Source organism: Phoenix dactylifera, chromosome 3 (genome assembly GCF_051530095.1).
Source record: "Phoenix dactylifera cultivar Ajwa chromosome 3, Ajwa_hap1_PhDact_Kaust_v1.1, whole genome shotgun sequence".
Taxonomy (NCBI): domain Eukaryota; kingdom Viridiplantae; phylum Streptophyta; class Magnoliopsida; order Arecales; family Arecaceae; genus Phoenix; species Phoenix dactylifera.
Window position 1 is genome coordinate 9,862,869 of NC_143192.1, and position 15,510 is coordinate 9,878,378.

The 15,510-nt window shown below is 38.9% G+C and overlaps 2 protein-coding genes across 4 annotated transcripts in view; both read left to right on the forward strand.

Annotated features, from left to right (window-relative positions):
* LOC103719270 (26S proteasome non-ATPase regulatory subunit 2 homolog A-like) overlaps nt 1–4,581 on the forward strand; it is a 33,244-nt gene extending 28,663 nt beyond the window's left edge. For both annotated transcript variants that reach the window (XM_039116927.3, XM_088717708.2), the window contains 13 exons: nt 407–514; nt 650–754; nt 837–977; nt 1,077–1,181; nt 1,260–1,481; nt 2,239–2,352; nt 2,444–2,659; nt 3,153–3,212; nt 3,290–3,403; nt 3,486–3,571; nt 3,654–3,762; nt 3,849–4,027; nt 4,132–4,581. In XM_039116927.3, coding sequence (XP_038972855.2) covers nt 407–514; nt 650–754; nt 837–977; nt 1,077–1,181; nt 1,260–1,481; nt 2,239–2,352; nt 2,444–2,659; nt 3,153–3,212; nt 3,290–3,403; nt 3,486–3,571; nt 3,654–3,762; nt 3,849–4,027; nt 4,132–4,207 — 1,635 coding nt within the window. In that variant the 3' untranslated portion in view covers nt 4,208–4,581. The remainder of the gene's footprint in view (nt 1–406; nt 515–649; nt 755–836; nt 978–1,076; nt 1,182–1,259; nt 1,482–2,238; nt 2,353–2,443; nt 2,660–3,152; nt 3,213–3,289; nt 3,404–3,485; nt 3,572–3,653; nt 3,763–3,848; nt 4,028–4,131) is intronic.
* A 4,331-nt stretch (nt 4,582–8,912) lies between these two features.
* The window catches only part of NRPA2 (nuclear RNA polymerase A2), a 52,006-nt gene continuing 45,408 nt past the window's right edge, over nt 8,913–15,510 (forward strand). Inside the window, exons 1-6 of one of the 2 annotated variants that reach the window (XM_008808427.6) lie at nt 8,913–9,155; nt 9,278–9,372; nt 9,499–9,618; nt 10,491–10,567; nt 13,636–13,699; nt 14,485–14,555. In XM_008808427.6, coding sequence (XP_008806649.2) covers nt 8,993–9,155; nt 9,278–9,372; nt 9,499–9,618; nt 10,491–10,567; nt 13,636–13,699; nt 14,485–14,555 — 590 coding nt within the window. In that variant the 5' untranslated portion in view covers nt 8,913–8,992. The remainder of the gene's footprint in view (nt 9,156–9,277; nt 9,373–9,498; nt 9,619–10,490; nt 10,568–13,635; nt 13,700–14,484; nt 14,556–15,510) is intronic. The other variant, XM_039116925.3, reaches the window with a different exon arrangement.

Consider the following 15,510-nt stretch of genomic DNA (forward strand, 5'->3'; position numbering starts at 1 on the left):
TTAATGCATCCTTTGTTCAGTGAAATAATGAGTTTGTGTTTTAGTGTTGCTCCTCTCTTACTGTCAAATTTTTAATTAGCATTGCTTTTAGGAGTATCCACGGACATGTGCAAGCATGCAGATATATTTTCAATTAAAGTAATGAAAATTTCAATGTATCATTCTGAAGGGAAAAGTTATACACAACCCATGCAGTTATACATTCTATAAAGTAATGAAATCTATGATCAAGATGTGTTGTTTTGAAGAAAAAGGTCACATGTGTTCAATTAAGTTAATGGAAGCTAAGATAAAGAGGTTGAAAGAAAAATATCACAAAGCTTGTATGTGACAATATACGTGGTTATCTATGTGTGCATTTCCTGCCTATGTGCTTGGTTTTTAGTGGACATGCTTAACTTATTAGGCACACTTGATTGATGGCCGAGCAAGTGCAAGTTCCAGTCTTGATTCAGCTCGACAAAATTTGGCGGCTACTTTCGTGAATGCATTTGTGAATGCTGGCTTTGGTCAGGTAGACCTGAGCGCTTTTTTCCTTATATATTTATGTACTCACATACATACATATGTACATATGTATGTATGCTTTTATAATTATAATATTTTGGTATATATAGTAAATTTGAATCTTTCCTCTGCTTTTGTGCAGGATAAATTGATGACTGTCCCATCAGAATCTACAAGCGGTGGATCTTCGGGTAGCTGGTTGTTTAAGAACAAGGAGCATGGAAAGGCCAGTGCGGCAGCCAGCTTGGTACAGTTCTTGTCCTTGTGTGTTATCTGGTATTGAGCTCTTAATGACCATCAGAAATTGATGCCTTTGGTAACACTAACAGGGGATGATTCTTTTGTGGGATGTGGACAATGGACTTGCTCAAATTGATAAATATCTGCACAGCAATGACAACCATGTTGTTGCGGGAGCTTTGCTAGGTGTTGGGATCGTCAACTGTGGTGTAAAGAATGACTGTGACCCTGTGAGTTGTCTTTTGCGTGTTCCCACAGGAGCGGTGATATCCTTGTTTGGTTGCACTTTATCTCATATGGAATTTCGCTATTTATTTATCTTTTTCCAGGCTTTGGCACTTCTTATTGATTTTGTTAATAAAGAGGACACTATCATTCGAATTGGGGCAATTTTGGGCCTTGGCATTGCATATGCTGGTTCGCACAAAGATGAGGTGAAATTCCTGTAGTTTCTTTTCTATCTGTAACCCCTGATTATTCTTGTTTTTCACTGACGTTCACTGGAATATCAGCTTAAAGTTCGCCTGTCCCTTATATTGGGAGACCCAAAAACGCCTCTTGAAGTTCTTGTATTTTCTGCCATCACCCTGGGGTTGGTGTACGTTGGTTCTTGTAATGAAGAAATTGCTCAATCTATTATCTTTGCCTTAATGGACCGTAGTGACACTGAACTGAATGAACCGCTCATCCGCTTGCTCCCTGTAGCCCTTGGCCTTCTTTACCTTGGAAAGCAGGTAGTAATATTTTTTACCCTCCTGTGGTTTTTGTTCATATTTCTTGTATTTGATTTTTTTTCCATCTGGCACCATTTTTTGAAGTTTCATGTATGAAATTACTGCTTCTTCCTTTCTAAAGGTACATTTTGGTACCAAAAGCACTTTCTCAATTGAACATTGTCCAGAATTTCTTTTTGGTGGAAAATTGGAAATCATTGGAGTCACTTCTATTTAAGTAGGAAAAAGGATCCTGATTTTGGTGTCGTTGAGTTGGTTCTCTGGTTGCATGAGCTTGGGTTCTATGACTAATTTGTTTTCTCACCGGAAACAAAAAGAATGGACTGAACTTGCTAGGTTGTATTGTGGGATGGTCTTGTTGGAGTTCACATGGCAAGACGAAAATTTGTGCTGTTCGTGATCTGGGTAGTAATTCAGATGGTTTCATATGTTAGCTTGGGAGCCAGGTGTAGAACGTACTATTTTTATGTGTATGCGGTAGGAATGGCATGATTTTTTTCTTTTTGTGTGTGTTTGTGGTGGGAATTGCATGATTCATTTCTCAATCTGCATTTTTTTTTAAGAAACTTTCAATAAGGTGTGTTGGTTTCTTACTTTTCCACAAATTTTTGTTCAGTTGTGGTTTATGTTAGCTGTAGATATTACCTTTATGCTGTGGACATTATTATATTATTGATTGAGATATGTGTTTTCACAATGTTGACTAGCAGCGTGCTCTATCATTTTCTTACAATCTAGTTTAACTTTTTGTCTGCAGGATAGTGTCGAAGCTACTGCAGAGGTTTCCAAGACATTTAATGAAAAAATTAGAAAATATTGTGATGTCACACTCTTGTCTTTGGCATATGCTGGAACAGGAAACGTGCTTAAGGTCGTTTGTCATATCTATCATAACCATAGTGCAGCATCACATTCAACGAGTTTGGTAAGCTGATAAGTATCATCAATTCCTCATCTTGCAGGTCCAGAAGCTTTTGGGGATCTGTGCTCAACATCTAGATAAGGGTGAGACTCATCAGGGACCTGCTGTCCTTGGAATTGCTCTAATTGCAATGGCTGAAGAATTGGGTCTTGATATGGCTATCCGGTCTCTGGAGCACCTCTTGCAATATGGAGAGCAGAACATTAGACGAGCAGTACCTCTGGCTCTTGGAATACTATGCATATCCAATCCAAAGGTAGGTCAATCTTATGGATGTTGGCTTTACGTTTGTCACATTGCTATTGCTATTGAAGTTTCACACTTGGACACAATAGGGTGAAGGAGGGCAAACAACATCCTGTTGGTTTGTCATGATTATTGAGTTTGACTTGCTTCATGCACAGTTGTTGGTTGAGCTGATGCAGATGATTTTAGGCACTGCGCCACAGACTAAATGCTGTTGTTTGTGGCGAAAGTTATTATATGTTTAGACACTGCATGACCCTGTATGTGGTGTTGCCGCATAGTTTGGAGTTGTTGAGTAAAGCAAGAAAATGAATATAGAAGTGGGAGGAGGCTGCTGCTTCCCTGCTCCCAAATTTTTGGTGTAATGTGTCCAATTTAGAAAGCGATTTTGGTACCATAATGGCTAGGTGACCAAACTGGCTATAAATCAACCACTCTAGCTTTGTCTATGATATATTTGCAGTGATTATTGTTTTGTGGCTTACGGAGTCCAGTTTGATCAGGTCAATGTCATGGACACGCTAAGCAGACTCAGTCATGATACAGATGGCGATGTGTCTATGGTTTGTTTCTCTACATGGTATTTCATTGCATTTTATTTCACTATATCTTTACTTTTAATCTAACATTTGTTCTACAGGCAGCAATTATCTCCTTGGGTTTGATAGGTGCGGGCACCAATAATGCTAGAATAGCTGGCATGCTTCGTAACCTTTCAAGTTATTACTACAAAGAAGCTGGGCACCTCTTCTGTGTAAGCATAAGCATCCTTTTCCTTTGTATTTTAGCTATTCGCAATATTCTCAAGTCACACCATTTTCCAAATATATGTACAGGTGAGAATTGCTCAAGGTCTTGTACACTTGGGCAAGGGTTTGCTAACTCTTTCACCTTACCACTCTGACCGGTTTTTATTATCTCCGTAAGTATTTTTTTCTTGGAATCCTCTCATCCCTTTATATGATAATAAATAATCATGAATCCCAAGTATTGCCTCTCCACAGGATGGCTCTTGCTGGACTCGTTACTGTGTTGCATGCTTGTTTGGACATGAAGTCTATTATCCTTGGGAAGTATCACTACTTGCTTTATGTCCTTGTCTTAGCCATGCAGGTGTGGCTTGATATCTCTAACCTATGCCTTCTCTATAATCTATGCAACAAATGCCCAATGAATTAGAAGCTTCCTCTTCTTTGCAGCCAAGGATGCTAATGACAGTGGATGAAACTCTGAAGCCTCTCTCTGTTCCTGTAAGAGTGGGTCAGGCTGTTGATGTGGTTGGGCAGGCGGGACGGCCGAAGACGATTACTGGATTTCAGACACATTCTACTCCTGTCTTACTCGCTGCGGGTGAACGGGCTGAGCTGGCTACCGAGAAGTATGATATAACACAATTAAGTCCTGGATTGCATATAGTTGTTTTCATTTATGTTTAATGATCATCTTACTGCTTGAGTGTGTGAACTTTGTTTACACCCGCAGGTACATTCCACTCACACGAGTATTGGAAGGATTTGTCATCTTGAGAGAGAATCCAGATTACCGTGATGATCATTAAGGACCTGCAACTACAGATCCTGCATGGCAGACTAGGTGAAGGAGGTGTGGGTACACCTGTGTTAAGAGGAACGACTTGTGTTTGAGAAACACTGGCTCAGACAGCTATAACACAGTTCTAGTTTGAAGCCTGAGCACACATGAGAAAGGGATGCAGGGTCAGGGATGGTTTGGTTGCAACTTTATCCAGACTGGAGAGAAATTTTCCTGAAGATAATTTATTATTTAACTTACCACTTGTCAATCGATTATTTTTTCTAATTAAATATCAGTTCTGTTCCTTGGAAATTTTCTTTTCGATCCTGTATAAATATTGTTAGAAATGGCTTAAAACCGATAGTTTTTTTTTTTAATAGAAATCTAGTCGTTCTGTTTCGCGTGCAGAGCATATTTCATCTCTCTTCTCCTCACAGTTATATTTACAAGCCTTTTACAATCTTCATACTCACCTAGGGTGCGAACATGTGAGGTTGGATTGGGGCTTGCTTCACACCAACCCAATCCACTTTCGGGTTCAAGTCTCAAGCGTGTGTTCGGAACTAACCTATTAGTTAATTAGGTCAGGTCAAGTTGGGTTTATAAATAAAAAGGTTTTGGACCTGGTGGGTTATTTGGGTCAGATTGGATTTAAGTGTGTTCGGACTTGGTCAGGTCAAAAGCCAAATATGTAGTTGGGTTAAGTATTTAGCTTTTTTTTTTGTTATTTAAATATAAAATGACAAAATTTGAAAAAAATAAAAAAAAATAAAAAATGAATTCCTTCTTTCTTTCTTTTTTTAAAATTTCATTCAAGAGATTTATAATTCTCTAGGTGCAAGTTTACCGACTATAACTTGTAAAATTGTGTATCGAAGTACTTAAAAATATATTAAAGGAAATAATAGATGTTTATATATAATTAAGAGAGTTAGCGGGAGCCCGTTAGTTTAAATGAGGACAGATAAATGGACTGGTAAGATACGTAAGGTGACGATGTTTTATCTCACTCGGTCCAGTCCTAGTCGGACCAGGAGTCCATGTGGCAGTCATAGTTGGAGCAGGTTTTTTTTAACAATCTTGGTCGGACTTGGATTCCTTTACTCATCGTAGTCAAAGCATGAGTTCTCTGCAACCATCTTGATCAACCATCCCAGCTGAACCAACACTCAAGAAGTCACAAATTTCTTAGAAATACACATTTGCAGTTGAATTTTTTGTTTGTGAAAAAAATTTAGTCATATGATGGGAAACCTCTACAAATAATGATGCTTTGAGACTAATCTTCCTCAGTTAGCGCATCTTCAAAATTAGGATGCTAGGCCGCAAGTTGCATAAATATATTTATGAATAGCATCATTTAATATGAGATGCATAGAATTCCAACGAGTAGATAAATCTATGCATATCTCTTTCTTACCATTCATCTTGAATTGTTTCACAATTCTCATAAACAATTCCAACCTTGCTGGAGATGATTTTATATATTTAATAGCCTCGCGGATTCTATGAATAACATTCTCCACTATCTTCAACCGATCCTTCGCAATCAAATTAAGATTATGTACACAACAATGCACATGAAAGAATTTACCATCCAAAAATAATTTTTTTCTAAATTATTTTTAAAGTTTCGTTGCTACAACTGTATTTGCATACAAATTATCAAGGATGATTAAACCTAACCTTCTCTCAATATTCCAAGATAAAATAGAGCTAGCTATACAATCACTAATGACTAAGCCCGTATGTGGTAAAGGAAACAACTTAAAATTGATAATATGCTTTTTAAGTTTCCAATCATTAGTAATGTAATGTGCAGTGAGACACATGTATCCCAATGTCCGATTTGATGTCCACATATCAGATGTTAAGTTGATTCTTCCACAGTTCGTCTTGAACAAATCTTCAAGCCTTCGCTTTTCCTTTTCATATGTTTTAAAGCAATCATAAGCCAATGTTGTCCTTGAAACAATATGAAATTTTGTTCTAAGATTCTTAATAAACATCTGAAAAGCTGGATGTTCAACTGTTGTAAATGGCAACTTTTATAAAATTACCATTCTTGCGAGATCCTCACGGCTTCTTTCTTGATCAAATGAATAGGACGTTAACTTGTTCAATACAACACCATCTTTTGAAGTCATAGTGCCTATAGTTTTTTCTATTTTCTATCAAGATATTTTTTATCTTACAGTTCTTTGTATGTTTGTGAAGATGACTTGTCCCATTTTTAGGATCAACTGAAAAAATAAAATAGCAATAATTGCATTTAGCCTTGTCTTTTTGTTTTTTACCTCACCATAATGATTCTAAATCTCCGACCTCCTTTTTTTTTTCGCTTTGGAGCTATTTGTATTATAGGGCTCTATAGCTTGAGAACTACTGCAACGACGTGCACTTGAAACTTTTGCCATTTTCATTGCTACCCATCATAGACATTAACCTATTTTGTATAAAATTCAATAAAGATGTATAAGCATGAAATGCAACTAAATACGATGAAAATAACAAAAAAAAGATTAACAGTTTCATAACGATGTATAAACATGCCGAACAACTGCCAGTCAAGCTAACCTCTTCCCTCTTAAATCTTCAGGATGAATATTTAAAATAAATTGATGCTATGTAATAAAAGCAGAAGAGCAAATGATATGATCCACTTGTTAGCAAGCATACTAAATAGTCCGCTAGCATCAAATTTCTATCAACTATCAAGTATTGAAAAATAGAAATTTCAGATACATTATACTCTTGTTGTATATAACTTACAACACCTACCAGTTTTAAGTAGTTCACTTATGCACTAGTTTATCTTCGTATTAGTTTTCATGGATATACATAAATGTATACATCCTATTGTAAAACCTAACTCAAATCGTGCAAGCTACTATAAATGTGACTATCGAGCTTTCTTTTTTTGATCATATAGTGCATTAATTAAAAAACTTCTCCTCAAGTTTCAGAGGATCAAAACTCATAATCACCACTAAGATCCTAAGCCAAAGCTGCTAAAACATGGCCAAGTGAAAATCATCTACACCTTGGATTGCACAAATGTGACAATTCCTTCATCACTATGTTTTTACTTCTCATACACCAAAATTCAGAAAAACAAAAATAAGTTGTCATCTGAAGAGCAATTAATCTAGAGAAGGGGACAAGACCTCCTTAATCAATCTGCACACAACATTTTCTCTACAATTGATGGCACTAAAAAATGCAGTGGTAAATGAGAACACTTCAAGATGATGTTGTCATAGCCCGTCACAAGTTGAACTCCAAACACAGCCAATAATATATTCATGGAACAAATTAACTAATCATGCAAATTAATCATATTGTAGTTAATTATTCATGCAAATAGAACAAATTAACCAGATGGAGATGTCTCATTCATCCCATAGAAAAAAATGCATTCACACAGAAAGTCATGTGGAAATAGAGCCAAGGCCGGCACCCAGAAGCTAGGGCTGTTAATGAGCCGAGCTGCTCGGGATCGGCTCGGGCTCGGCTCGTTAGTCAAACGAGCCTGAGCCCGAGCCCAATATGAGGCTCGTTTACACTCGAGCCCGAGCCCGAGCTCGAGCCCGAGCAGCTCACGAGTCCAAACGAGCTCTAGTTTTCCACTGAAAAATTTTATTTCAGCACCATAATTCATAAAAATTTGACAACATAGAGAAAAATAGCTTGTTATTGAGGCCGAGCCTGAGCTCGAATTCGATTACGAGCCCGAGCTCGGGCTCGTTATAGAGCTCGTAATTGAAACGAGCTTTACGAGCTCAAGCCCGAGCCTTTGCTTTACCAAGCAAGCCCGAGCTCGAGCCCAATATAGAGCTCGTTACCGAGCCCGAGCCCGAGCCCAAGCCCGAGCTTCTGTGAAACGAGCCGAGCCGAGCTCTTCCAGGCTCGGGCTCGGCTCGGCTTGTTGACAGCCCTACCAGAAGCCCACTTACGCATTTCATCAAATAATCAAAAACATTAGAAAAAATGCTGAAACCTAGGATTATACAAGGACCTAAACCGGAGTAATATTTCGAGGAGGAAGAACTAGGATTTTGAAGAACCGAAGAAGAGAGGAATATCTAGAGGAGGAAGAATCGAAGAAGGGAGGATGGAGGATAACAATGTAGGGTAAGCTGCAGATTTAAGGTTTTGAAGGTGGGAGATACCTTGGGAGAAGGGATGAAGCACGCCGAAGTTGCCGGTCGCCGAAGAGACTTGCTGAATCGCCGCAAGGTCTACAGTTTTGTATGAGCACGAAGGGGGAGATCGATCCAGGAAGGAAGGGTTTTCTTTAGGGTTCCTCTGTCTCATCCCTTAGGGGAGAAATGGAGAACCTTCAAAAGAGAGCGAATGGGCTTATGGCTGTGGCTAGCATCGGCTGAACGTTTAATTAAGCAGTGAATGAGTTATGGGCCTGAGGACTCCTCACGGAAAATCGACTGCTGGAGCGATTTCCCTTGCGGGTGGCGGCTGCGGCCTGTGGGCTTGTGGGTCTACATGGATAATTCGGATTCGGGTTAGGTCGGATCGGGTTGGGTTCGGGTTGGATTGAGATTGGGTTATTCCAAATCCGACCGAAAAAATAAAATGGGTCTAATTTTAGAACCCCACTTGAACCCACGGATCCTCTAAAATGGGTCAGGTCTAACTCGGTTGGGTCGGTTACGGTTCAACCCGGCCGTTTGCAGCCTTACGCAAAACCCTTGTAAAACCCTTGTACTTTAGGGTTTATCTTCCGTTCCGATTGGCCAACCGCCGAGAGACTCCACCGAGCTGTTCCTGCGACGCCATCGAGAGCTCGGCTATGGCGTCGAAGGCGACGAAGCCCGACTACGAGGCCCTCCGCGAGCTCTTCCGCCCGCACATCGACTCCTTCAACTACTTCATCGACGAGGGCCTCGAGAAGGCTCTCCTCTCCATCCGCCCCGTCGAGGTCTCCGACCCCTCCACCGGTGGCAAGCTTAGAAATATCCTTTATCACTTTTTTTTTCTCTCACTCTCTCTCTTTCTTTTCTTTCCTCGATCGCTTCAAAGGTTTCTTTTTTGTTGCTTTTTGGCTGCTTGTTTTTCCTTGACGGAGTTCGGGCACTATATTTTGAGAATCCCCAAGTTTTCCACCCGGTGAGGGAAGGCCGTATAACTACTACCAAAGGCCGTATAACGGAGGCTCTCTATCCCCATGAGGTTAGTGATTTTGACTTCGAATTATCTCTACTGTTTGCTGTCAATGTAAGTAGCTAGAGTTTCAAGTATTGGATTCGATGTAAGTTCTTTCTTTCTTTCTTTCTTTTTTCTTGGGGGTGGGAGCAGTGCAGGCAAGCGAGGACAACGTATAAAGGAGAATTCAAGGTGACAATTTGTCTTCAGTACAACGAACGACAGCCCGTGCAAACACCCATGAGCTTTGGGCATTTGCCCATAATGTTGAGGGTATGCTTATGCTTCTGCTTCTCGTCTTTTTTTCTTTTTGTAGTTTTGTATATTTTCTTGGGAATTCTGTGGGCTGGGGTGTTGCCGGGGTATGGGGTGTACTGAGATTGGCTTTTTTTTTTTCTCGCTTTGATTGGAAAGTGGAAAATCTTTTTTTTTTTTCTTTTTTTTTTTTTGATTTTAGTGCAATCACTGAGGATCTTCTTAGATTGAGCCGAGTGGTTGATATGTGCTGTTAGAGGTTTTTCATCACTATAGAGGGGTATCTTGTGCTCTTAAATGTTGTTCGGGCTTATAGGTGGGTCAAGGGGATCTATGATAGTGTTTTAAGCGGAGGAGTAGATGGGCTACTGGAATTTGATTGCTTGTTGAAAAATTGTGGGGACGAGGCATGGGAGCTCTTGTGGTTGTTAAGTTAACTGTTGCTTCATCAGCTGGATGAAATGAATAAAGTAGGAGTCTATCTGAGCTAGCCACTGGTCCAGACAAACAAAGGAAAAATACATGCTTTGGAATGACCATGAGCTACATGAACATGTAACGTGGGCAGCAAAGAACACAAGGAAATGCAGTGCAACTCATCAAGTGAAACGGTTGTAGAGTCTTAGTTGCATTCTATGTTCTCGTATTATGATGTTTAATATTTCCCGCCATTTGTGTAAGCTCTGTTTGAATATTCATAATATGAAACCGTGAGAAGTACCTGCATTTAGAGATGTTTGATTAATGATATCTAAGTGAAAGATATAGGAGTCTATAAAGGCTGGTTGTGTTGTATTATTCTCTCTTTATTCACTTCTCCATCTAAAAAAATAACTTCATAGGACGTGGTTCTTATTCAAGCACTAAGGACAGAAGTTTTGTTTTTGCAGTCAAGACTCTGCCACTTAAAAGATGCCGACCCTCAGAAGCTAATTTTTCATAAAGAGGAGGCAACTGAAATGGGCGGGTGAGTATCTCTTTTTAAAATGATGCTTCAACCCAGACTTTAATGTTAATTTTCTTATCCTCTATTATTGTATTATTCCTAACAGACCTCAATTAGGATGGTTGCATTTTGAGACATTTTACTAAGGAATTGTTTAGATGATCTGAATTTCTTATGGCAACATGTATAGGATTTTTTAATATGATTTTGTTACCAATTTTTTTGTCACTTGTTTGTCCGTAAGCATCTAGATGTTAATCATAGACTTTAAGGTAATGTTTGGAGAGTTGATGCCATCTTGACAACAAGTTGTAGTATGAGATTCTAGTTATAATATCAAGATTAGTTGGAAACTTCAAGTTATGGTGCCATACCTGCATCCGGAACTTTTGGAAACTCATGCTGACTCTTGATTCCTAAATATTTCCTTATCTCGTATGTGCATGCTTGTGTGTAACTATATATGAGATCCACTTTCCCATGCTAGTGCCCAAATGTTCTCCTGCTTTAGATAACTTAAATGTTAACTATTGAATGGATTCAAGTCAATTGGTCAGAGGAAAGGTTCCCTAGATGTGTACATTGAGATTATTAATGCATGCGTGGGGCAGGAACTACCAAGTATCATGCCAATGCCAGACATGTCTTGGTGCAACTCATAATGTAAAATATTTGTGTGCCACTGGTTTTTTGCAAATAGACACAAATAATTGGAATTTTTATGCAAAAGCAACTACTTTTGTTAGCTTTATTATTGGTAACTAGACATGTTTTAAATACTAAACCCAGAAATTTGTACATAAACAAATCAAACATTTGAAATAAAACTTAAAATGCTTGCTACTGCTAATTTGTTAGAGCTGATATATTTATGACACTCACAATTGATTGACATACTAGCTCAAACCTATTTGATATTGGACTAAATGTATCAAATACAAAAACCTTTAATTGTAAAGGAAACTTGTGGAATGGCATATTAACAATGTAAATGATGTTATAAACAGAAGGAATAAGATATTCTAATTAAATAATTAATTATATATAAGATCAGCATTGTAGGAAAAACTTTTTTTCTTGCTTCTTGTGTATGCAGTGAACCTTAGGATGGTAATTTAGGACTACCTTAATGTGTTGTGTCAATGGTTTTTGGTGGTGTTGGACCCGTCTTATGTAATGAATTTAGTTTTCTTGGAGTACTCTCTCATGAGGTTCAGTTAATAGTAAAGGTGTAAGTTGTTACCACTATATATTAGCACTACATCAGTGAATATGTAGACATGTGAGGATCCATATACTATAGAACTGAAATAACCGTCAGTTGTCCTTTAGAGAAGTAGATTGTAATGATAGCTGATATTTGTCAAGAATCAAGATAAAGCTCTCACTAGTGATGTTCATTCCACGCCTTGACCATGCTCTTGGAACTATAGTGCTGTATATGGATAGCTTTGGTTTTTCATGTATTTTCTTACTTATCACTAATAGCACAAGGCATTATTATGACCGATCAAGCGCCATGATAGCTAAGGCTAAAATTTGATACCCCAAAGTGTTGGTATGCCTTGTTGTGATGGTTCAATATATGCTTCCACTCCTCATAATTGCTATGATCATCCATTGAACTAATTACCAGAACTTCACATTATGAAGGGACACAAATGGAATCATTTAGCAAGTAAGACCAATAGATGTGTGAGTGCCTGCATGGGTGTGCATTTAATCCCACTTCATGGGCATGTTGGGGAGGTCTTGGGTACCTAAGCAAGGTTGAGGATCCTAATTAATAACCTTCTGATTAGCCTTTTTGGGGGAGGTTGTTGGTCGTTGTAAGATGAGTTAGATCAAATCAAGAAGTGTAACATATTGAGTCGGGCTAGCTTTGCCTTGCATACCTAATATTTTGGCTTCACCAAAATTTCACTTGACTATAACATAGCTAACCTCCTTTCCTGTTATATTCTTTCTCTGCTTTACGACTTTGGCATGTGTCCTTATCTATGGGCATACGGTTTGTAATGATAGCAATAGGAGGTAATAGCTGATAACTATGTCCACTCTCTCTTGCTCTCTCTTTTCTAGTATATGGGATATTGTGAGTAGTATTAGTGATTGTTGTGGCACCTGTGGATGGTGAGTATGCAATGACATTTGAGCAAATTGTGGGAATCTGGGAAAAGTATGGGCCTCTTTTGTTGTGCTACTCTTATTTCTCATCCTCTAAGGATTAGCAGGCATCGGATTGTGCTAGGTTTATATTCATTGCACCATGGATTTCTGGGGCCTACGTATGTGTTCTGCTCCTAGTGGGTTGGTGAGTTAACCTTCACTTGGCTTTGATCTCACCTTTAAGAATAACATTACCATGTGATGGTAGTCTCATCGTCTTATAAGGCCATGCCAATTATATCATCATTTATTGGTGAAAATGATTTCAATCTTGCATTTTGTTGGGTTGCTAAGCCATTATCCTTCAGCAATTACAAGCTTTTTGTTGTTCATTTAGTTTTACAAATCTGTTGCCTAGTACCCTTAAAATTACATGTGTCTTGAATTTGTAATGCTACTCCTGTTGCCTGATCATCCACAATGGACAGTTTTTTTTTGATGTGAAGTGTGAACTATATTTGCGATGTAGAGTTTTCCCCTCCTTTCATTGGTTTAAACTTTAAACTATGCTTGGTTCATTTTGGCATTATGATTTTGCTGTGGGTTCACAACTTTTGTTAATTGTAAATTAATAAAGAATAATATAAACTTGAAGTCTGCATGTTGCTGTCTAATAGCTCTGGGAAATATACAGTTTTGCAATCTGATATTTATCATACTACTATGGAGTCAAATGATCAAAGGTTGCTAGCTAAAACACTTTTGACAAAACAACTAATTTGATTAGATTGTCCTATTTTGCAGTGACTACTTCTTGTTATTTTTTTTAATTCTCAATTTAATTTCATTTACTTATAGTATAATTTCTTATCAGTGGCTTCTAATGTTTTAGTATTTCAATGACTGCATTTTGTGGTGAATCATTGGGCATTTTTACTATTGATTCTTTGTTTACTAAATATGGTTTATTTTTTTTCTAGTTACTTCATTTGTAATGGGTTGGAGCGACTTGGCCGACTTTTAATCGTGCCGAAACGTAACTATGTAAGATGCACCATTCTTCAATTATATTCTCTCCTTATTTAAACACAAATGTCATTTTTTCTTTACATTAGAATCTCCGCCGTACCGATTGTACCGACGTACCAGTGGACATCCGTATCGGTACAGTACCGGTTGGAACCGGTACTAAACTGGCCAACAGAGTAGACGCGCGTGGACGCGAAAAAAAACAACGCGTGGATGCGCGCCTCTGTGTGCGGATGCATTCAATGCAACAGAGTGGCATTAAATGGCCCACGCGGGTTGACCTGCGTGGGTGCGCTGCCTCACGCGGGGAATCGCATGCGGGTGTGTTCCCTGCGCGGGGAATCACGCACGGGCGTGAGTTGGGGACGCGATTCCCCGCTCGTGCTTGCGCAGGCGCTCGTTCCTGCGCACGGGTGCGGTTCCTAGTGTGGGAAACCGCGCGCAGGCACGCGGGGAAGCCGCACTTGGGTTGGTGCGAATCGGCCCTGTTCACAACGGTACACAGCGGAAAGCGGTGCCTGTGTGCGGGCACACAGGGAAGCCGCACTTGGGCTGGTGTGAACCGGCCCGGTTCGCACCGAGACAGCGAAAATTGGCCGGTTCCGGCCCCACCGGTTCACACCAAGACAGCAAAATTTGGCTGGTACCGGCCCGAACCTTACCGGTTAGGACCGATACTGGTACGGTACATGCTGAACCGGCCAGTTCGGTAGACCTTGCATCAGATACAAACTTTTCCTAATCTATCCTTTTGTATTTGTCTATAGTTTCATCACTATAAAAAATCTTTATTGTTTCAGCCAATGGGCATGATTCGTTCATCATTTCGTTCTCGTGGCGTTGGATATAGTGATAAAGCAGTGGTCATAAGGTGCGTTGCTGTTTTCTTAAAGTGACAATTAATTAATTATATTTTGTATCTTCACATTATCGATCATGTAGCTTTCATCTTTAAAATTTGCGTAAATGGGTTGCGATGGATTGTTTGCTTTCAAATTTTTTTGTAATTTTGTTATATTATATCTTTCTTCTTTTTCATGTTTTTTTGTGCATTCAATTACATAGTTTCTTCATAACTTTCTCAAACTTTGTAACATTTTCTTACTTTGCTAACTTAACCTTCAAGCTATAGTACAAAGATAATAAAAATAGAATTGAGGGTCAGCATTGTTGCTAAAATAGCTCATTGAAAATAGAATTTACACTGCAAGCCCATGAAGGGGGATACTTGAAGTACCATACTACCATCATAAAGAGAATATGCAACCAGATTTAAATATTATTTCTTGAAAATTTTCTGGACATCTAACTCTTCGAGAACAATTTTATAGGTACCACAGTGTTTTGCGTACCAAATCATGACCATTTTTACACAAAATCTTATGTCAATCAACTTCTTGTGATATATTATAAGTCACAGGGAATCAACAATTTTTCAAGAAAGATGCGTATGTGTCTATGTATAGACCTGTATATTCGGATGTGGTCCCTTGATCGCACTGCATTCCCTATTTGCTGTTGTATATCATTGTGTTGCAATGGTTTGAATAGGAAGCTTGCTTGGTATTATGTTGCTGCATACATGGACCTCCTAGCATTATGCAGCCATATATGCTCCTCTTATATGGGCCTACGTAGAAGGGGTAGGTTCAGGTGGAGGATGTATATATGTATGCATTTGTATATTCAGATTTGCTCCCTTGATCACACAAAGTTCCGTATTTGCGGTTATTGTATATCATTGGGTCGCAATGGTTTGATTAGGAGGCTTGCCTGGTATGCATACATGACCCTTCTAGCATTATGCAGCCATTTGTGCTGTTATG